Source organism: Aulonocara stuartgranti (genome assembly GCF_965226115.1).
Source record: "Aulonocara stuartgranti genome assembly, chromosome: 7".
NCBI classification, from domain to species: domain Eukaryota; kingdom Metazoa; phylum Chordata; class Actinopteri; order Cichliformes; family Cichlidae; genus Aulonocara; species Aulonocara stuartgranti.
Window position 1 is genome coordinate 41,645,001 of NC_138945.1, and position 22,613 is coordinate 41,667,613.

The 22,613-nt window shown below is 43.3% G+C and overlaps 2 protein-coding genes across 8 annotated transcripts in view; both read left to right on the forward strand.

Moving 5' to 3' along the window:
- Positions 1 to 6,941, forward strand: part of LOC309711166 (uncharacterized protein) — a 25,903-nt gene extending 18,962 nt beyond the window's left edge. Inside the window, exons 2-11 of one of the 3 annotated variants that reach the window (XM_082541254.1) lie at positions 218 to 354; positions 486 to 863; positions 1,485 to 1,956; positions 2,059 to 2,376; positions 2,469 to 2,492; positions 2,694 to 2,871; positions 5,627 to 5,718; positions 5,801 to 5,872; positions 6,000 to 6,130; positions 6,253 to 6,941. In XM_082541254.1, the coding sequence (XP_082397380.1) occupies positions 240 to 354; positions 486 to 863; positions 1,485 to 1,956; positions 2,059 to 2,376; positions 2,469 to 2,492; positions 2,694 to 2,871; positions 5,627 to 5,718; positions 5,801 to 5,872; positions 6,000 to 6,130; positions 6,253 to 6,410 (1,938 nt within the window). In that variant the 5' untranslated portion in view covers positions 218 to 239 and the 3' untranslated portion in view covers positions 6,411 to 6,941. The remainder of the gene's footprint in view (positions 1 to 217; positions 355 to 485; positions 864 to 1,484; positions 1,957 to 2,058; positions 2,377 to 2,468; positions 2,493 to 2,693; positions 2,872 to 5,626; positions 5,719 to 5,800; positions 5,873 to 5,999; positions 6,131 to 6,252) is intronic. The other 2 variants (XM_082541253.1, XM_082541255.1) reach the window with 2 other exon arrangements.
- A 1,435-nt stretch (positions 6,942 to 8,376) lies between these two features.
- On the forward strand, positions 8,377 to 20,864 carry pisd (phosphatidylserine decarboxylase). 5 transcript variants are annotated; one of them, XM_082541264.1, is made up of 10 exons: positions 8,377 to 8,579; positions 8,688 to 8,793; positions 9,128 to 9,162; positions 9,269 to 9,405; positions 14,947 to 15,081; positions 15,172 to 15,273; positions 18,158 to 18,281; positions 19,623 to 19,772; positions 19,851 to 20,011; positions 20,173 to 20,864. In XM_082541264.1, the coding sequence occupies exons 1-10, from the start codon at positions 8,462 to 8,464 to the stop codon at positions 20,410 to 20,412; spliced, it is 1,308 nt and encodes a 435-aa protein (XP_082397390.1). In that variant the 5' UTR covers positions 8,377 to 8,461; the 3' UTR covers positions 20,413 to 20,864. The 5 variants fall into 5 exon arrangements, with proteins under 5 accessions (XP_082397390.1, XP_082397391.1, XP_082397393.1 ...); XM_082541265.1 differs by having other exon boundaries at positions 8,377 to 8,528; XM_082541267.1 differs by lacking the exons at positions 8,377 to 8,579; positions 8,688 to 8,793; positions 9,128 to 9,162 and adding an exon at positions 14,357 to 14,501 and having other exon boundaries at positions 9,272 to 9,405.
- Positions 20,865 to 22,613: the final 1,749 nt, after the last annotated feature.

The following is a 22,613-nucleotide window of genomic DNA, read 5'->3' on the forward strand; positions in this document are numbered from 1 at the left end:
CGAAGGTTGCAGCCCCTGAATTGAGACACAGCCTCTGGCTCCAAAAGTGCAACATGGCAGCTCCCACAACTGGGAAATTTTGGCTTCATTTTTCTACAATGGGAGGAAGTGCAGCCATGTTGTCTAGCTTTTATATTTTCATTTTTCAGGACAATGACATCATTACAAAGTTTTAATCTGTGTCACATGAAACATAATTTCTGATTGTATTCATTAGTCTCTCTCTGGCAGTTTTCACCATGCTCTCTCGACCGCTTACACTAATCGAGAGTGACGGCAGGGGCCAAAACCTAGTGGTGATGTCTCCGCCCCATGTTCTCCCATTGGTTGATGAGGATGAGGACACAAAATCAGGTGTGCATTTGTTTTTGTGTTTTTATTTCCTGATGATTTACAAAGGCTAACAGCCTGTTTCTCCTCCTCTGTTACTCCTCCCCATCAACATTCTTTTTCTTCTCCTCCTTTCTCTCTTCTTCCTCCCTCAGCTCCTACTCCTTCAGTTCCAGTAGCCACTCATCCTCCTCTTCGTCCTTCAACCACGTCTCTTCCGTCTTCATCTCCTCCTTGTTCAGCTCCTTCTTTTCTACATTTAGCTAGCCCCCTTCCTCCTTCAACTACTCCGCTTCCTCCTCCAGCTTCTTCTTTATCTCCTTTAGCTCCTCTCCCCCCTCCTCCCTGTTGCCCCTGCGCCGCTCTCCTGCCTCGCCTCCTCTCAAGCCACCGGATGGAGGTACGACGCCTCCTGCGAGGAGCTCTAGCATCTCTTGGCCGTCGTCTGAATTCTCTGGAAAGGAGGAGCAGAAGGACGGGGAGGAAGAAGAAGAACAGCCAGAAACAAAAAGAAGGAGCATCATGTTTGACTGGTGAGTCGTTTTTGAAGGTTACTGCAAGTTCTTTGAGGTTTCCTGCAGGTTCTGGTAGGTCTCGGAAGGTTAGTGGAGGTCTAATAAGGTTCCTGCAGGTACCTGTAATTTCATCTAGTTCTCTGAGATTTCATGCAGGTTCTGGTAGGGCTCTGGGGGATCATGCAAATTCTTTGAGGTTTCCTGCAGGTTCCTAGGTCTCGAGGGTGGGGGTTGTTACTGTCGGTTCCTGAATGTTCATTCAGGTCTCAGAGGTGTCCTGCAGGTTCCTGGAAGTCTCAAGAGGTTCCGGCAAGTCTTTGGGGGCTCTCTCTGAGGTTTCCTGCAGGTCTCTGGAGGTTCCTGAGGGGTGTTTCTACAGGCCTCTAGGGATTCCCTTTGTTGGTTCCTGCAGGTCTCTGAGCCTTCTTGTAGGTCTGTCACAGTTCCTGCGGGTTCCTGTAGGTTAATTTAGGTCTCTGAGGTTTCCTGCACATTCTGGCAGTCTCTGACAGTTAATGTAGGTCTTTGAGTGTTCAGATGTCAGAGAGTTTCTGGGGGTTCCTGTTGAGGGTTCCTGCAGGTCTTTAAAGGGTTATAATCTACTTACAAAAAGTGATCCTTGTTTCCTGTTTCTTTCAGGGCCATCTGTCTTTGCGTCCAGCTCCACTTCCTCTTTTTCCTGTAGTACCCCGCCTCTGCCACTTGTAACCATATCCTCTTCATCATCAGTATCATCATCATCCGATAGTGAGGAGTCGTCCTCGTCTCCTTTTTCTTCCAGTTCCATTCAATCACAAAAGAAGAGGAGGAGGAGAGGAGAAGAAGAGACAGTGAGCAGGAGGAAGAGGAGGAGGAAGAACCACCAAGGAGAGATCAGTGTTTGTCCAGAAAAGAAAGAAGAGAAGGTGGAGGGAGAGGCAGAGGGGCGCTTTGTGGGGCAGATGGCTGTCTGCGTTAGAGGAGGAGGTGAAAAGGGGGAGCTGCTCACGCTGTGTAACTTAAGCCAAGGGAAGAACAAAAGACCAGAGACTGAAGGCTCCAGCCAATCAGAGAGGGCAATCAATGTGTTTGTGAGGAAGAACGGTTATAGAGTGCCGCTGCTGCAACACAGGTGAGGGGGGTGATGGCTGATGATGTAACAGCCAATCACCGCAGATTTTGGCCTTGCTAATCCATTTTAGGTGATTTAACTGTAATTTTTTTGTACTTGCAGCTTGTCCTCCCAGAATGCCTTGTATATCCTCCAGTCAGCTGAGAGTCTGACCATCAGCCAATCGGAACTATTCATTGTCCCTTCTGGCAAGTGGCGTTTTTCAGGCTTCACACAGCCCCTTGCCCCATCTTCCAATCGCGCTGCTTTCCATCTAAGGGTTTGCTCCGCCTCTTATTCTGTTAGCCCAGCCCCCCTGCTTCATCTGCCAGCAGCTGCCATGGAAATGATGTTGGATTCAGTGAGGGGTGGAGTTTGTTGTAGTCCGCAGCGGTCCCTGAAGGACTGGACAGCCCCACCCAGCCTGAGCAGCGACCACTGGTTGGTCGAACTTTGTTTTTAAATTAGGCTAATTAACAATCTTTAAATCACAGAATTTACTTAACAGGCGTCTTTCTGTTTCATCTTCACAGTTATGTTCAAGCACTAATATTGAGGTAATGAATCTTAACTTTTCATTTATACAAATAAATCTTTTCTTCAGTGAAACTAAACAGTCTATATTAATATAATTAGTTTAACCAGTGATATATTAATATGTTTAATGTCCTCATCATTATTAACATCATAAGTAGTTTAACTTGTGTTTCTTACTTGGATAAAAATCTAATAAATAAAGTGCTTCTTGTGCGTTTCAGTCCAGCCTTTTCTGCCTGGCGACAGCAGAAGCAGCGGTCCAATCACAGCACTCAGAGCCTCTACCTACCACGGCGACGACCCCGGCCCCTGCCTGCCTGCTCAGCCAATGGATTGCCTGCTTCACTCCCAGCTGACCAATCAGCAGTCAGCTCTGAGTTTCTTAGCACAAATGGAGAGGTGAAGTTGTTTTCTTGTTTTTATTATTTAAAAAAAAATATTTCAAATAGTAAAGGGTGTTTCTCTATCTTATGTTGGCCTTTATTAAATTATAGAATTGCGAAAACAAACTAAACACTAAAGTCACAGGGAGGAGTCCTCATATCTCTACATAGCATAAATCAAACAACAGTCGTGTCCAAATTCATGGGCTGCATCCTCCTGAGGACCCGGCCGCGGTCTACGTGGGCCGGGTTCTCAGAAGGTCGGGTAGGCCGGAAGTAAACTGCTGTGAAACTGGACGGTGTAGCCTTCAGATTTGCGTCACCGCTGTCTCGGTGGAGTTTAATAAACTCAGCTGTCTGCTCCTTGCTATCTAAAATACAACAGGACACTGGCGTAAATTCTCGACCATCTCACACTTTTGTTTAATCAATTTTCTGTTTTCTGTTTTATTCAGTTGTGCGAAAACGACCCTTGGGATTAATAAAGTTTTATTATATATAATCTAATAACTTTAATCTCAGCCAAACCGATTTACTCACGAACAAATAAAACACTGAAAAAAAGCCAAACAATAACATTTTTAGGTTGTCTAAGTGACTTATATATTATGTTTAACCTGAGTAGCGAAAGGCCGCGGTGATCTGAAAATGATGTGCCGGGAGTTGTGCCCTTCTCGGCGGCTTCAGTGACCCTCGAGCTCTCGGCTAGCTATCGAGCTCGTGGATAACAGACGTCTCCGAAAACGTCAGAGCACTTTTGCAAATATGTGATATCTTGATAAACTGAGCAGATATTTGAAGTTTACACACCCACATTCTCGTCTGAAAATATGTTAAAAGTTTATTTTGTGACCCAGAAAGATAAATAAGAATAATATTAAAAACTTAGTAGCGGCCGCCATTGTTGAAAACTGGAATTGGCTGAGCCGCGCTATGAATTCTGGGGTATGGTGGGCCACACCCAGACATACCCGACCCATCCTTCAAATTCGGGGAAAAGGAGGGGCAGAGGTGGGTCGAGTATTCAAAAATTGTAATCAAGTAAGAGTAGCATTACTTTACAATAACAATAGTGTGTTATTTATCATTAAGTGATTCAGAGTTATTCATACCAGAGTAACCAGGGAGGATAATATATTTTTAAATATAAGTCCAGAGCCTTTGAGGAGTATCCGAGTATTTATAACATTACACAAAGCAAAGGTCTCCATCGCAGTGTTCATGAAATGCTGGGTTTATCCATCTTCTGGGGCAGGCCTACGGTGGAGCTCTGAAGATTTCCCTGTGAGGGAGCTGCTGGTGAAGATCATGAGTCCTCCTTGATCCCTGCAATAAGCTTTAGTCTTCCTGGTGTTTCTTAAATGAAGCCTCTCTGTGGGTCAACAGAACATCTGGCACAGGACAGCTGTGATGAAAGAATAGGAAGACGTTTCTCCAAACCTCTGGATCCAGGAAACCCAGCTTGGTCCTGATGGTCTCCTTTACTAGTTTCTCCCCAGGGTGAATGTAGCTGTTGATATAATATGGACTCTATTATTAAATGAAAATAACAAATTAGACTACACTACTGAAACGTTCTGCTATTTCTAAAGTTTCCATGTTACCAGGCTGTAGAGGGCTCTGAAGATTTAAACAGGTTTACATGCATTAAACTCACAGTCTTATGTTAAAATCTCAAAGGACAGCATTACATTTCTGATATTAACAGTAACTCTGGGCCTCTGTGGAGTATGCAACTGATCTCATTGCTGTCTAAAAACGGATAACAAAAACTAAGAAGTGCTGAATCATTCAAAAATACAGACTATTAGAGTAACAGGTGTGTAACAACAAGCCTCCAACACAGTGTGTATGCTAGCGGCTAATCTAGCAAACAAATTAACAACAGAGTGATTGTAGATGTTGTAGAACTATAAGATGACAAGCTGTGTGTCTTTTTTGTAACAGTGACGTGGTTGTATTCACCTTGATTGAACGAGTTGTCAGTCGTGGTAAACCCATCAGCAAATGAACTGGAGCAGCCGGTCTACGTAAAAAGTGTAGGGGCCCATATGGAAAAGATATATATATAAATCTTATAAAGTTTTTATCTCTCTTGTATGAAACTTGTATGAAAAGCATACAAGAGTGGAAACACGTATAAGATCCCTTGAAAAATTATACAATGAAACTTGTATGTTTTGTATACTTACTAAAAAAAAAAAATGAAAGTAATGAGAAAGTGGCCACTTTCATGAGTAAATCATATATGTTTTTACTATTTCTTTTCCATATGGGGGGTCGTGTTTGCGGTCACATCCAGAGGGTGTGTGGGTGGGAGCGGGACACAGTCGCTCCACTTCCACCTCAAGTCACTAGTTTGTAGACTCTGGCTCCGAAATTGCAAGATGGCAGCCTCCAGAAGCAGGATATTTTGGCTTCATTTTTGCACAATGGGAGGAAGTGCTGTCGTGTCATTTTCTACAGTCATTGGACCCACCTGAACACCTACACCAAAAGGTCAAAGGTTACTCTTTGAAGATGCTAAATGTAATATTTTGGACTAAGAGCACACATAGTTTGAGAGGGGTAAAGGATGCCATCTACGACCACTATGAACGTCCATCACTGAACAGAGGTGGAGTCCTACAGTGAAGTCCTGGGATCCTATCCAAAGTGTTTCAAGCCCCATGCACACCATAATGTTGAACCTTAATGTGACCTAGACCACTTCCAGGTTAAATATTAAATAACAGGGACTCTATCAGTAATTTTATTTTATTTTTTTACAGCAGCATGGTAAACGGGTCTCACAGATCAGAATCCGGCGTGCGCCACCGCGCGAAATGCTGCTTACACCAATGGGACTACCAAAGGTCAAAAGGTCAGGAAAGAAACTAAAAACTTAGATGTACAGTAAAAGTGCCAACATTATTTCAAATGTGGACCCACATTTGCTTTCTCAGAATAAAGAAGAAAGAGTTCAGTCTAGAGGAGATTTACACCAACAAGAACTACAGATCCCCTGCTAACAACAGGTAAGACTACAAATCCCTACTAATGACAGGTGAAGGGTTTTTTCTGTAAAGACTGTACATGCCCTTTATGTTAATATGGTTCCATATCCAAACTCCATCTCCCAGCATGGTTTGCTTGTTCCTGCAGAAGTCTGGAAACCATCTTTGAGGAGCCTCGGGAAAAGGACGGAGCACTGCTCCTAATTGGCCAGCAGAAGAGGCGCAGGCTCCTCCTCTTTCCTGATTTCACGCAGCCCAGAAAAAGGAAGAGACCACAAGGTACACTGGGAAATGTAGTTTGCATTAGGGAGGTTGTCCTAGGCACACTGAGAGTGGTTACTCATTATTGATTAGCTGTTTGTCATCAACTGTGAGATTGAAGAAAAATTCTTTGTGTTTAGGAGCGGGACTTCCTGCTGCTATGGTACCCAGGAAAAGAGCAGCTGCTCGGCGACATTGCCACAGCAATGGTGGCGAGGACATGGACTTGGACGTGATGCTGGTGGAGCGACTGAGCGCGCTTGAAGACTTCCTGACTCGGCAGGGTCTGGATGTATGAGCTCTGATATCACTTCTTATCAGCTAACAAAAGGCCAAAAAACTGAGCTGCTACTATGCCCACTGACTGAGTGTCACCATAGTAACGCCATCAGGTGATGTGGTGGGCAGGCTTTTTTGGATTTTTTTGTTTTGGGTTACGATGAAGATGTGAAACATAAACCTGCTTTGATCTTTTTATAGTGTGTAAGGCCACGCCCCTGCTGCTGACCATACCCTCTATAGGCTCACCTGAGAAAATATGACAAAACGTCCTTCGAGCCTTTTTAAGAGGGTGGGGCTTATTATAGACACTAAGCTGCTGATTGGATACCTGTGACTCGGACTGTAAAACCTAACTCCTTTTTTTTTTTTTCTTTTCTAAGTTTTCGTTTTTGCTAATATTAAAGATGTCCCCCTCTCCTCCCCCACCCCCAGTACTCTATGGTACGGGGTAGAGTTATGTGCAGTACTCTTTGTACTGCAGGCCTGCAGTGTGTATGTTGTGTGCTGAGTCTATTTTTGAATCAATAAAGTTTTTCTGGTCTCGGAACGTTTTTGGTTTGATTTTTCTGAATTCAGAGGTCATTGAGGAACACCTCCTGTGTATGTGCTTGTTGACTTGCTAACATAATAATGATATTTGATTATCAGTAAAGTTCCCCTTTGTTCCTGTTTAAAGAGACTGATTACCTGGAGGACTCACTTTCTTGCCTGAGCTCGTTAGTGTGCACCTGGATCAGAGGACATTAATGTTTGCTCATACTGGATCAACACTCCTGAACAACGCTGGATCACAGAGGAGTGTCAGAGTTTGTGGTTCCTGATCAATCAACCGTGGCTGTGAAGGATCAGTTACTGCAATCATTAATTTTTGGACTGATCTGATTGGCTCCTTTAACAGAGAGATGGGAAATGACCTTATGCTGCAGATCGGTACTGCCATGCAGCTCAGAGGCAAACAGAAACTGAACTGATGAAACAGATGGGAGGTCAGACAGTTTGTTACCATGACAAAATAGGAAATCCTAAAATTTACACATTATCTGTAATCTGTCAGAGGTCTCTCCGGCATGTCTGGGGTGAGTGTGGGTACGTATCTACCTGTGTGCTCACATGGCACCATGCCCATGCTCTGGTCCCACCTCCATCACTCATGAAAACAACCTGCTTTACCGCCTCCATCTAAAACAGGCTCAACACCCTTTTCCTGCGGAGTACGTCGGCTTTCACTGAGCTGCAGGACACCACCTGATGAATCCAGCAAAACTACCTCAGAGACCACAACATCATCAAACCTCCATCCTCCTCCACTCCAGGCTTCTGTCCATAAGAGTCATGATTGGAGTCGCTCGGCAGCTCTGAGTGCAGCTCAGAGACAGCGTAATCCTGAAGCGCCCCTGCAGGATCCCTAGGAACGCAGCTGTCCACAAACACGCAGACTGAAGATTAATCTTTGTGTCATCAATCTGAGGCTTGACAGACGACTGATGTGATGGGCCGCAGCCAGAGAGGGAGAAGGTCTTCGCGGCTTCTGACCTGCTCTACGAAGTTCACATCCTGCTGGCCGATCCTGGTACCCAGGCCGTATGTTTGATACCACTGTTTCCTTCTTTGTATCTACTCAGATTTTCACAAAAAGTAATTAAAATTGACAGTTTTCATAAACTCTCAAGGTCTCACACCAAATAATAACCAGATAATCAATAATCCTCAGTCTGTTTACACTGATTATGTTGTTGGCTGGTTGCTAGTTAAGATTTTCACTGATTTCACACCAATAATAAACTACACCATCACACCACGTGACTCACACCATGTCACTTCGATAAGACACCAGCAAGCTGAGGGTTAACGTGACTGATCCGCCGATTGTCTTCACATTAAAGCCCCTCAGAGGTTTCTGGCTTACTTCCTGTCTATGGATGAACCGCAGCAGTGTCAATCTGAATCCACTGTGGTGCTGCTAGAGTGAGCAGGTGTGGAGCTGTGGGCTCAGTTTGACCTTCTGTGGGCGGTCGGTGAGTACGAGCAGGTGGAGAGGGGGGCGTCTTGAAGGCGGAGCTGTAGTGGATGAAGAGCCCGCTGACATATCTGTCCCAGCTGTTCCAGGTGATCGGGAGACCCGTTTGCTCTTTAGGTGAAGTAGTGTGGTCCAGAGTGGGAGCATGTTTGGCTATCAGGATGTTACGTAATTGAACAATAATTACATCTTAAAATCAATAAATCGTCTATGATCGTTTAAGCTTTTTAATCAAGAATAAACCGAAATACTTGTGTTTCCTCACGTGGGACAAAGGGGGAGCGGCGCTTCGTTCCAGTAGTGCTCTTACGCACGACGTCATACGTCACGTCCGGAAACACAAGATGGCGGCGGCCTTTCGGAGGGTATGGAGCAGCGGCAGGTATTTATCTGTTCTTCATCTCACCTGTTTATAAAGGAAGAGCCGAAGAAGCTTTTTGGACTACGATGACCTGGATGTCCGAGAACCTTCACACACATACATTCTTTTTAAGCTTTTCAGTGTCGCTTTCGATAATGAGTCATTAACCATTTAGCATCTTTGTTTTCTGAAACTCAGAGAGACCAGAATTTTAAGTGTCTCGTTCATTTAAAGCCACTGAACGTGTCAGGTGTCCACTAGGGGCGATACCTGTGCTCTCTGACGCTGAACGTCTCATGTATTGATCACTGATGTGATCTGATTGATCAGTTTGAGTGTCCTTCCTGTTTTTCAGAGTTTTCTCTCAGAGCTGCAGACGCTTCAGCACAGGTGAGCCCCCCCACCCCAAAACTGGAGAAGACAGAGCTCTTCAGCTGTTGTTTGTTTGTGGATGATGTAATCTCTGTAGTCCAATCGGCTCTCGTTGTCTCTTCAGGACGTGGGCTTCTGCCAGGCCCCCGGCCCCTGCCCTTCCTATTGGTGACTGGTGGTGGTTACCTTGGTTACAAGCAGTACCAGAAGTGGGGCCAGGGGGAGGATGGAGCCCCGCCCCCTGTGGCTACACCCACACAGGTAAAGTGAAAACTTTCTCTGATGTCTCCTCACTTGCCTTGTAACACTGAGCACGTGCAGTCGGACTCACAATGAACGCGGCGTCAGTGCCTTTTGTTTACCTGCGACGTGTTTGTAGCTCTCATTTCTGTGATTGGTCGGTGGCAGCATGGGAAAAATTGTCTCTGCGAAGTAAAATCGAGACGTTCGGCTGTCAGGTGGAAGATGCTGATTCTGGTCATCAGAAACAAAACGCTTGAAATTTTTTGAGTTTCTCCCCAAATAAATCGACTCAATAAAATCTGTTCGCCTCATTTCAAAGAAAAAACTCAGAAACACTTAAGGACGACCTACTCGCGCAACGTTTAAACAACAACTCCACAGATATTTAAACATTTCTGTGACAGCGGCGACAGGAAGCATTGGGCTCATATTGATTGAGCTCCTCGATGATTGAAACACTTTTTAAAAAAATTTTAAATTCACAGAAAAATGAAAATCTTGAACAGGAAACAAACCAAATGTACAGGAAGCAGTTCCTCGGGCCTTCGGTTTGTTCCAAACTTTATTTACAGTCAGAGCGTCGGTTCATTGATTATGTTTACAGAAGAAAGAAGCCTTTTATTTTTACAGTAACTGAAGAAGATAAAATTAGTTTTTTGATTATTTACGTGATTTTAAACACAAACGTATAGATTCATGGGCCTGAGGGGGGCGCTGTGGGTCCATGGTTTGATTTCCTGCTCTCCTGGTCTGCATGGCAGAGTCCTCAGGTCAAAACTGAGCCCCAAATTTCCCCTACGGTGAATCAGAGTGAACCTGTAAATGGACTCATTCTTACACATTCTTATACTCTCTCTCAGTTTTTATTGCCACTAGTCATTTTAAAGCTCTTAAAAAACCTTACGTTGTAACTACAGTGTCTGTGTGTGTGAGACTGTGTTTAGATTGTCTCTCTGTTTAAAATCATATCCGGAGGATTACAGCATAGTGGTGATCACATCATCAGCGGTGCTTGTGAAGGTTTTGATGCTCTGAGGCCTCTGGAAGTGTTTTGCAGCCGCTGGCGTTGGTGCCATGGGCTCGTGGGCTCTCACTGACGACAGGAGGACTTACAGTGGCTCAGTAAGAATTCATGCTTTTATTTTGAAAGCGATGCAGGGGGTTTGTGGAGCCGTGACAGAAACGATTAAACACTGAAATGTGTCAGTCAGAAGGCCAGCTGTGTCAGCAGCTGAGGATAGGTCAAAGGTTGCTGTGAGATGAAACGTGGTGTGATGGCGGTCAGCGTTACACAACAGTCAGTTATCAGTTATTACAGGGAATCTATCAGAGGACACAAACAGCCCATAAACCCTTCCTCCTCCTCCCACTCTGAGCTTAAACTGGACTGTCACCTGTTCGACTGACTCCTCCCCCTCTGAACCACTGACATTATGCCCTCCGCCTCCTATTCATCACTGTAGTTACCGAGTTGAAATAATGAAATACTAGTTTTGATCTCACGTGTCAGTAACACCTCACCTGTGTGCTTGAAGGCTCAGGGTGATGATGTAATGATGATGCGATTCTGCTGAGTTTCTTTAAAAGTTACTCTGTGATGACAGAAGGCAGACGAGCTATTGATTATTGACAGTTGATCTATAAGTTTGTGCTTTAACTAACCATTGGCTGATAGAACAGGACACCTCACTTCCTGTTAAGATCAGCTAACCCACAGGTGTCGAACTTCAGGCCTCAAAGGTCGGTGTCCTGCAGGTTTTAGTTGTCCTTGATCCATTGCAGCTGATTTAAATGGCTAAATTACCTCCTGTCTTGAAGTTCTCCAAATCCCTGGTAATGAACTAATCATTTGATTCAGGTGTGTTGACCCAGGGTGATATCTAAAACATGCAGGACACCGACCCTTGAGGCCTGTAGTTCGACACCCCTGAACTAACCTGTCACGCCTGCCTCACCTGGAAGCTGCCACATTCACCTTTAAAAAAACAAAACCTCAACCTCAACATATGGTGACATCACAGCAGGTCAGCTGGTTGGTTGGTTATCTGGGTGAAAGGTGATGTTATGTCACACAGCTCGGTCACTCAGGCAGGCCCCGCCCCTCTCCTCACGGTTGTCTTGCTCTGATTGGTTGGCCTGTGACTGGCACAAAAGTCTTTATTTGCAGGTTTAATGATCAGGCTTTTTTCATTTCTGCTTTTAAAAGAAAAACACAATAATTTTAATACTTTTTATCAGAGAATAAAAATAATTAAATAATACTGACAAAATAAATAAAAAAAAATAAATAAAAAAATAATAATAATAATGGATTGCATCTATAAAGCACTTTTCTAGACCCTCAAAGCGCTTTACAATTCCACTATTCATTCACTCTCACATTCACACACTGGTGGAGGTAAGCTACAGTTGTAGCCACAGCTGCCCTGGGGCAGACTGACAGAAGCGAGGCTGCCATATCGCGCCATTGGTAGGTGGTAGGTGAAGTGTCTTGCCCAAGGACACAAAGACCAAGACAGACAGAGCAGGGGATCGAACCGGTAACCTTCCGGTTACAAGATGAGCTTTATTTATAAACTCTTCATAAAGTGTTGAAATATAAATTTATTTCAGTTATTTTATTTGTTTTGGTGCAGATTTGTAATTTAAAAACAAAAAAAATTAATTGAAATAATAGTTTTAATAGTTAAATAATAATTTCATTCCAAACACTCATTTAAAATAATAAAAACTGTCACAATTTGATCAATAATTTAACAATGGCTGTTTCTTTTTTAATAAAATTTTTTAATCTTTAATTTTAAATTTTATCCTCAACAAAAGTATTTTAACCATTTTTCTGTTTTAATTCCTCAAACATGGAAAAATTACAGGGAGGAGAAATATAACAAAACAAACTTTTAATTTTTGAGTGTTTATAATCTGCATGAGTGTTTTCCAAAATAAAAATGATTTTAACCCTGAGAATAAAAAATGAAGCTTTTATTTAAGATTCAGTGTGAATGGATGATCAGTGATTAATGATTGACAGTTTCTTCCTCCTTCATGCTATTAATAAACAGAGGAGGAGCTGTTCAGCGTTATGCCCTCCTCTTCCTCCTCCTCCTCCTCTATGCGTTCCTCCGTCTCTCTCTCATTTCTCCGTCTGCTCTCCACGGACACTCCTCTTTCTCTCTCACCTCTTTAACTCTTCGTCATCCTGATGTGTCGTCGGCCGGTTCGCTCTCCTGCGACGGCGTCTTCGCCCAACGCTCGTTCATGGTGAGGTTTTTCTCTGGTCGCCGTGGCGACAGGAGGCGTGGTGAGAGTGCCCTGCTGCGGCAGGTGAGGCGGCAGAGGCGAACTCCCAAAGGAGAGAGCGAGAAAGATGGAGGAGGGCGAGGAGTGAGGAGGAGAACGACAGCACAATTCAGGTGGGAGAGGAAGTAGAGAAAAACTTTATTTACACAAACAGTGAGTACAGTTTCATTTAGAAGCACAACAGGAAGGGACAGAGGATGCCGCTCAAAGTTTAAAATTTAATGAATCAGATCCACAGATCAGGAAGTGCAGGTAATACTCGGGCCACCGTCTTCACAGGGTCAGAAGTAATCCGACGGTTGATGTTATTCCAGGACTCGCGAAGCAGAGGTGATCTCTGAATTTTTATGGTTTTCATGTTCAAAATATGAGGCCCAAAGAGACGTTAGTGCAGGTGAGAGAGGCCATCATTGATCTGAAACACCAAAATATAGCAGTCACAGAGCAGAAACTTTTTATCAGTGTCCCAATCAATAAACTCGATCACTGTTAAAAAGAATGAATCACTGATCAGCTCAGCAACAGACCTGAGAGAGCAGAGAGGGCACTAAAGGTGATGACAAAATTATTTGCATGTTCAGAAAAACAGCTTCACAACATCAGAAGTCTCTGTGAGGAGAAGGTCTGTGATCAAGAGATGCCGTCATGGAGGGAAACGCGGCGCTTACTAACCTCACTCAGGAAGATCTGACTTTAAAACATCTGAAAAATGATCTTTAGACAGACAAACAAGATGAAGCTGAACCAGAATGATGGGAGAGAAAAGTCCAAGAGCTGATCTCAGGCCAGCGTTTCAGTAATTAAAACTGAAGGCAGAGAGAAGAAGCCAGCTGAAGGAGGAGACACAGCAGCCTGTGGGTTCTTCAGCAGTCAAACCGTTCTTACATTTAAATGTTGTTGACATGTCCAAATACTTTTGACCCTCTGAAAACAGGACTCTCAAGAGTCTCAGGCGTGAAAGAAGTGTGTGTGTGTGTGTGTGTGTGTGTGTGTGTGTGTGTGTGTGTGTGTGTGTGTGTGTGTGTGTGTGTGTGTGTGTGTGTGTGTGTTAAAGAGGATTTGTGTGTGTGTGTGTTGCAGCAGGATTAGCATCAGTGGTTATCTAACTGGGTTTGCAGGTTAGCACAGGATCAAATGGAAAGAGGCTAACACACTAAGCTAGGGTAAAGCTAAAATAGCTGACCTGCTAAGCAAGCAGTCACCGTAGAAACCCCCCTTCCTAAACGCTCTCACGCACATTCATTGCTTACTTTCTCTCACACACTCGCTCATTCACTAACTCTCACACATACATTCGCTCACTCGCTTTCTCACACACACACACACACACACACACACACACTCTGTCAGACTCATGTATCCAGGTGAGCACCTTGAATCTTATTGGCTGAAGAATATAAAAATAAATGGCATCACTCCAGCTGCTGAGAGTTTATTTTGGGGGAGTTAATGACATCATGACATCAGTCTCCATCCCTGTTAGAATTCTTTTAGTGTTCTTATCTTTTAGCGTCTGCTCCTCCTCCGCCTCTCCCCACGCACAAGCCCCGCCTTCTCCTCACCTGCCTACACCCGCCTGTTTACATGACTTGGACTCATCAGCTGTTCTGGTTTATTTTTTTATTTGAAAAATATTCATGTTCACGTTAAATCTCGTTATTATAATCAGGCTTCAGGTCCCTCGTTTGGCTCTTCGTCACCGTCTGAGCGCGCTCAAGGGTGGCGTGAGTCGCCCTGCCGCATGGCGCCACCGGCCAATCTCCTTCCTGTGCTATATCCTGTCTGTGAGCACTCTGCGGCCACTGGCCTGCCGGGTAAGAAGCCTCTGATTGGTTGAAGTGCAAGGCGGGCAGCAGCCATATTCGTACATCCTGCTTCACCTCCTTTCCTGTCTCCTCTGATCAATATCTGATCAATCGACCAGTTGATGCAGTGACGCAACATTTCCAGTCTGCATTTTGAAAATGAAAGCGTGAAACAATCAGAAGCAGAAACACAAACAGAACACCTTATTGATCACTGATAACAAACTTATTGATCTGTCCCATCGATTGGATTCAATTACCCTAAAAAACTGTTGGACATCTAAACTTTAGTCCCCTACCCCTATTTATCCATTCTCTTCTTACCCACGACTCCCCCAAAACTCCTCCTTTACTTTCTCTCTTTTTACTCCAGTCTATAGAATGACTCGTCATTTGTCATTTTATCCACTCATGTAAATAAATTCAAAGGTGTAGCTGCTGTTTCCTCCTACAGGTGGCATTGTACCGTTCCTTCCCTACTCGACTCCTCTCTCGGGCGTGGGGTCGTCTGAATGGGGTGGAGCTCCCCACTTGGCTTCGGAAACCCATCTACTCCCTGTATATCTGGACCTTTGGCGTGAACATGCAGGTCAGGACATGCTCAGTTTGTTTATTTGGCCATTTTGTTTTCTTTATTACTATTAAATAAAGTTTGTTTGTTCCTCTGTTTGTCCACCAGGAGGCAGCAGTGGAGGATTTACATCATTACAGAAATCTAGGAGAATTTTTCAGGCGACGCCTTAAACCTGCAGTCCGACCACTCTGCGCCTCCTCCTGCCTGGTAACCTGCTCCTCCTCCTGCTTAGACAGGGTCTAAACTGGGAGATAAACATGGTTAAACTGAGAGATAACGTTGCCGTGCCTCAGGAAAGTATCAAGAGAGCTTCAGTTGTTGCGCATGTTGTCATGTTACAGCCCTATTCTGAAATTCATTTTACATATATTACCCCAGAATGATGAAGTGAAAACAGTTGGCTTAAAATTACTGCAAATTTATTAAAAATAAAAGAACAAAACAAAAATGTAACATATACATAAGTATTCACAGCCTTTTCCACGAGACGCAAAATTGAATTCATGTGCTTCGTGTTTCCACCGATCATCGGTCACATGTTTCTACAGCTTGACTGGAGTCCACCTGTGGTAAATTCAGTAGAGTGGACATGATTTGGAAGGGCACACACCTGTCTATAAGGTACCATAGCTGAGTACTGTGAGTACATGTCAGAGCACAATCCAAGCCAGGAAGTCTAAGGAACTGTCTGTAGGATTGCATGGAGACAGATCTACTGAAGGGTACAGGAAAGGTCTCCATGAGCACACAGGCCTCCATCATCTGTAATTGGAAGAAGTTTGACACCAACCAAGCTCTTCCTAGAACTGGGCACCGAGCCAATCTGAGCGATCAGGGTAGAAGGGCCTCAGAGGTGACCGAGAGCATTGCTCTGTGGAAAGAGAAGAACGTTCCAGAAGGACAACCATTTCTGCAGCACTCCACCAATCAGGCCTGTATGCTAGAGCAGGCAGACTGAAGCCACTCCTCAGTAAAAAGCACATGACAGCCTGCATGGAGTTTGCCAAAAGGCACCTGAAGGACTTTCAGACCATGGAACCAAAATTATCTGATGACACAAAGATGGAACTCGTTGGCCTGAATGTGAAGTGTCATGTCTGGAGGAAACCAGGCATCGCTCATCACCTGACCAGTACCATCCCTATAGAGAAGCAAGGTGGTGGCAGCATCATGCTGTGGAGATGTACTTTTGCAGCAGTAACTGGGAGACTAGTCAGGGTAGAGGGCAAGATGGGGGGGGGGGCAAATCTTCATCTAACACCAACAGGACAACGACCTTCAACACACAGCTGAGATAACAAAGGATAGGCTTCTGCAGGACCATGCTGTGAATGTCCTCAAGAGGCCCAGACAGAGACCAGCCTTGAACCCGATTAAACATCTCTGGAGAAATCTGAAGATTTCTATGCGCTGATGTTCCTCATCCAGCCTGATGGAGCTCGAGAGGTTCTGCAAAGAAGCATGGGAGACCTGTTGGCGGTCTGGAGTTCACACTGAAAGCATTCAGAGCCTCGCTACGTGCTGCCAAACCAGGTGTTGTGCCAAGGTAGGTATCCCCGACAAAATTTGTTCCCCCTGTGTTGCGAGGATTCGCTGGGCACGGAGTGCGGATCTAGTTTACTCCACCTTCATTACAGACAATTAGACGTGGAAGTAGTGATGTTTTAGTTTTGTGAAAAAGTGAAAAATGAGTGTTGTTAGATTACCATTTAGTATGAGGGTTATAATATATTTATTATTCTCACGTGGTATCAGACAGGATTATTTTAACTAATGAAGGACATTTTGCCTGATAATTATTTTTATTGTCCTATAACTTTACTGTATAAAGAGCTAAAACGTGCAAAGTTTCAGGAGTCATTATAAGAAGTGTTTGTGAACTAAAAATCAAGAATGTGAGATACTGTTTGTTTGTGATTTGGAGAGCCCAGCGTGATGCAGGGGAAACTAATTCTGTCAGAGATACCTACCTTGGGACGACACATGGCTAAACAGTTTCGTGGTTCGGAGAAAAAAAAACTATGAAAAACACTTTTTTTTTTCACACTTTTAAGTTTTTTTGTAGAATTTGCACAAATTTCAGTCTCAGGTTAAATGTCAGACAAACAGCTTACACTGACTTGATAAAAGATGAGTGTTGTGAGAGGCCGTGTTTGCATTTTTTTGCACTGCTTTCCACTCTGGATGTCTATTTATTGTTAAGCTTAAAGGGTCCATTCTACAACCTGAAGTTGTTGAGTATAAACATAATTTTGTGCTGATATTGCACTTCTTTTTTTCAGAAACAAAGAGTTTTTGAAATCTGCATAAAATTGCATTTTAAATTACTATTTGAATGTTACTTTAAATACTTTGATTTAAAAAGATCAGTATTGCTAAACTGAAATATTTTTGGGTGCAGTGTATTTTTTGCAGACAAGTGTAATAGTGTTTTTTGTTTTTTGTTTTTAAATTTTGGTATGAACGTATGCAAAATGCAGCAAGACATTTAAAAACAAAAAGTTTTATTTATTATAAAATAGACGGATTCGTATCGGTATCGGTAGATATCCAAATTTGTGGTATTGGTATCAGACATAAAAAAGTAGTATTGTGCCATCTCTATATTATTGTAGCGTCTAACTTACAATATGGAGCGCCTTTAGATGACCTTTGTTGTGATTTGGCGCTGTATAAATAAAAGTGAATTGAATTAATAAATAAATGCTGTTGCTGCTTCATACTTGTTATATTTGTGTTTTTTACTTTTTAATAATAAAAATAATTTCAGCAAACATTTGCCTTTGTCAATGTGGGCTATTGTGTATAGAATTTTTAGGTGAAAAATTAATTGAATTAATTTTGGAATAGAGCTGTAACATGACAACATGTGCAACTAGTGAAACTCTGTGAATCATTAAAGATCAATACATTTTGTGATGGAAGATAAAATCAATTCTATCGCCCAGTTTAACTGAAGCTAATGTGAAAGATACTGGGAGACGAAGTTAAACTTGGAGCTAGACCAGGGGTTAACCTGTGAGATAGCATTAAACTAGGCAATTAAACTTGGGGGTTAACCTGGTTGTTTGGGGTCTCCGGCCTCTTCCAGACCTCTCCGGCTGATGGAAGGATCCTCCACTTTGGTCGCGTAAAGAACTCAGAGGTGGAGCAGGTGAAGGGGGTCACCTACAGTCTGGAACATTTCCTCGGACCACAGAAGAGGCGGTGCAAAGGTAAGACCAGACCGCCTCCATGTAACGGTGACCATATGTACAACTCACGTAGTGTAGTTTTGTAACGCTAACGTCAGATATATTTTATGTCATGTAATATACCCAATAAAACATTGCATCAAAATATATTAATGTGTTCAAGGTTCAAGGTTCTTTATTTGTCACATGTTATACAAGTATAACACACAGTGAAATGTAGCCTGACACGCTCCTCGACATGTGCAAAAATTGGGGGGGGGGGTGTAGAGGAAGAACATTATATATATATATACATATAGTATATACACTGGGTGAATGTGCAGTAGTAGCAGCAAGCAGGTGAATTCTGTACATTAATATGAATAGACATCTGACTATTTTACAGGATAGACAATATAAACATATTTAAAATTAAAGGAATTTGAAATGTACATTGTGCCTTGGTTTAGTGTCTGGAAGAGTCCTGTCTCAGTCAATTATAGATGATGTGAGAGGGCGGGTGTGTGTGTTTAGGGCACGGATGGCTTGGGGATAGAAGCTCCTCTTGAGTCTCTCTGTCCTTGCCCGGAAGATGCGGAACCTTCTACCAGATTGCAGAAGTTGGAACAGTTTGTTGCCTGGATGGGACGGGTCCTTCAGTATCTGCGCTGCTCTAGTCCGGCATCTCCTGGTGTAGGTGTCCTGAAGCGGGGGGAGAGCAATCCTGCAGCAGCGTTCTGCTGTACGGATCACTCTCTGGAGAGCTTTTTGGTCCTTCACACAGCTGTTCCCAAACCACGATGTCATGTTCTGTGTGAGGATGCTCTCCACAGCACCTGTATAGAAAATGTGAAAGGAATACATGGCAAATGAAAGTACTTATTTTCCCCTCCACAAAGTCTAATAAAATGAAAAGCGGGATCATGTGGGACCCTATAAAGGCTCAAAAACTAGTGGAAAAAATAAGGAATCATTAATAAATAATAATAAATAAAATAATGGAACTGGGAACTTCTTCGGCCCACCCGTCCACACAACTCTCCAGGTCCAGGCATCACTGAAAAAAAGGAAGAACACCCTGCCACAATGACCAGCTGACTTCAAAGTTTTTATGATTTCTCTTGGAAATGACATTTGTTCACCATGCAGGTGAAAATCCCCTGAGGTGTTGTAGGTTTGAAAACCTGCTGAGTTTTATATTAAGCAGGTTTGATAGAACTAAGATACAGCGACTTTCTGTGAACTTCACCTGAATGTACGTGTGACTCCTCGTCTCCTGACTTCAGTTTGACACTTTGCAGTCACACCTGTTGAATCCCTGAGGGCATCTTTGAGGTTTGTTTGTTGTTTACCTGTTTAACCCCGGCTTCTCTTTGTCCTCAGACTCCTCGTCGTCCTCCTCCTTCAGGGACGACCTCCTCTCGTCTCCCGACAGCGACCTTTTCCACGTTGTCATTTACCTGGCTCCAGGTGACTACCACTGCTTCCATTCGCCCACAGACTGGAGGGTGGAGCTTCGGCGTCACTTTCCAGGTGAGAGTGTGTTCACCTGTGCAGCCATGTGGTCTTTGCGCCCCCACCCTGACCCGCCTGTGTGTCCTTCCTCGTTAGGCTCGTTAATGTCGGTGAACCCAGGCGTTGCTCGTTGGATCAAAGAGCTCTTTTGCCTTAACGAGCGTGTGGTTCTCACCGGCCAATGGCAGCAAGGCTTCTTCTCATTAACGGCGGTCGGTGCCACGAACGTCGGTTCAATCAGAATTTACTTTGACCAGGTGACGTTACTTTGTGTTCCTGTGGTTTTTCTGAACGTTTTGTTTTGATCAGTTCTTGTTGGTCTTTCTTATCTCGTTCACTCTGTATAGTGAAATATTGATTAACTGATTGACTGATCGATTGATGGTTGGTTTTAACACTTCCTGTTTTAATTGCTCAGGAGCTTCAGACCAACACACCTCGTTACAGTAAAGGCTCCTTTCATGATCACAGCTACATTGCTGACCAGACGGTGAAGTTTGCTGGTGAAGGGGGCGTGGCCTTACAGAAGGGAGAGTCGGTCGGGGAGTTTAACCTGGGCTCCACCATCGTTCTGCTTTTCGAGGCCCCCAAAGACTTCAGCTTCAACCTGCAGCCTGGCCAACGAATCAGAGTGGGAGAAGGCCTCGGCAGCCTCTAATTGGATGACTTACAGGCTCAGGGGGCAGGGCCGGATCAGAGACAGATTTTAAGAGAGGAGTTTTAGGAATTCTGGGTATTTTTCTCTGCGGAGGACTCGAAATAGATGCTTATCACAACAAGCACGCAGACTCCCAGAATGCCTTGTGCCCGTGAGCGGGAAATGCCAAACCCCTCCCTCTCTGTCCCTCTCACTCAGAGACTCGACCAGCAGCTGAACACATTTCTGTTTGAATGTTTCAAACTTTATTGCTCACAGGTTTTTGTTAGCATCAGCTAGCTCACATCTGATTGGAGGCCAGTGATTGGTTGAAGGGTTATTATTACTAATTTGTCTCATTAATCTTGTTTTTTTTTGTTTTTTTTTTGTGGGATTTAAATGTGACACCTCCTCCATTTTCTCTGCTTTTGTAAAAGATCTAATTATGAATAAAGTTTTTTTTTCTTTTTAAATAGACTGCACGCACATTCCTCTTTCTAACCTTCCAGTGGTCGCAGTGGCAGAGTTGTGTGAGAGTGTGGCAGCAATTGGATGGTGTCCCTTCAGTCAGCGGAGAGCCTGCCTATTAAATAAAAATGTACAGAATTTATTTACTCAATTTTTATTTTCATCTGAAAGGTTAAAAAAATGAAGGCAGCAGAAATGTTTTGGGAACGTTTGTCGCACCTTATCTTAAGCTCAGGTAAAACATGTTCACAGTTGGTCCTAATTCCTGATCAGTGGCAGAAGTCAGCAGCAGTGTGGTATTAATGGAAGGTGTGTCTGTAATATCAGAGTGATGTTGATGTTAAGAGACAGAAATAAAGAGAGATGATGAGTTTTAGGCTAACATATAAAGGCTAACACATTTATAAAATACAGCGAGGGCCTGAGCTTCCCACCAACTTCTCAGCTGCCCAAACTTTTATTTACTTTGTATTATTAGACTTCTTTTGTGTCTATTATTAGACTCTGAATTACTGTCCAATATTTTGTCACGTTCACTTTTTTATTTGTTTTTTGGGGGTGGGGGTAGATATGTTTAAAAAAAATCACAGTGCACTGGTCAATTTAGAAATATACAGCTTTTTTAAATACCAATTTTCATACCAGATTCCATTTATTTTCTTTTACTTTACTTTGTCGTTGTTGAATTGGAAGATGAAGCTTTGCCCCAGTCCAAGGTGCAAAGAACTCTGGAGCAGGTTGTCATCAGGGATGACTCGCTGTATTTATCTTTCCCTCCATCCTGACTAGTCTTCTAGTTCCTGCTGCTGAAAAACATTTCCACAGCATGATGCTGGCACCACCGCTTGGTTTGTACTCATAGTGACACTATCAACCATGGGACAATAGTCAAGTCAAGTTGAGTTTTATTGTCAACCCAATAATATACACTCAAACATACAGTGGGATAAAATATCGTCCTCCTGGATCGAAGGTGCAAAGTGTAAAAAATCTGAAAAAATTTGAATATACATATATATACATATACAACTATACAGAAATAAGATAAGTACAATAGTGTTGTACTCTTAGTTTAAGTAGAAAACAGGAATAAATAAATACAATACACAGAGTCAAACAGTGCAATACCGAATAGTGCAACTATTGGAAGTGAGAGGAGAGTGTTATGCAAAGTGTTATGTAGTCCAAGAAGTGTGTGGAGAAGAGAGTCCAGTGTGGAGGAGCCGGAACGCTATTGGACAATCTCGCCGACCTGCTCCTGATAGTTCAGAGTCCACTTCCGGATGATGGGGTGATGCAGGTCAGCCATGATGCTGATAAGAATCATCAGCCAATAAGAATTAAGGAAGCAGTTACATTACTGTGCAATATCCTAAAACCAGACTGGGAAGAAGATGTAGTATTTTCATCCAGGTAACTCTTAAGCTGATTATATACCAGCCTTTCAAGAACCTCAGCTGAGACACAGAGTTAAAAAATTGGTCTGTAATTATTGACCATTGAAGAATCATTACTTTTCAGTAGCGGGAGTACGAAGGCGCAATTCCACATCTCCAGTAATGTATTCTGTTGTATGGAAAATTAAAAAAATAAAAATCTGACTTAGCTATGATACTTGCAGCCAGGCCCAAGAAGAAAGGAGACAGACTGTCCGGACAGGTTGACTTTTTAGTGTTGAGGTTCTTCAAAGCCTTGCATGCTTCTTCTCCCATAAAAGGTTTAAAGGAAAAAGTATTAGTTATCAGGGCACTGCT

What these genes read in the sequence shown, in the direction of transcription:
- pisd (XM_082541263.1), top strand. Translation starts at nt 12,433, where the DNA reads ATGCTATTAATAAACAGAGGAGGAGCTGTTCAGCGTTATGCCCTCCTC. An exon ending in TCTGCGCCTCCTCCTGCCTG is followed by an intron (nt 15,274 to 18,157) that starts GTAACCTGCTCC and finishes GGCCTCTTCCAG; the next exon opens with ACCTCTCCGGCTGATGGAAG. An exon ending in ACAGAAGAGGCGGTGCAAAG is followed by an intron (nt 18,282 to 19,622) that starts GTAAGACCAGAC and finishes CTTTGTCCTCAG; the next exon opens with ACTCCTCGTCGTCCTCCTCC.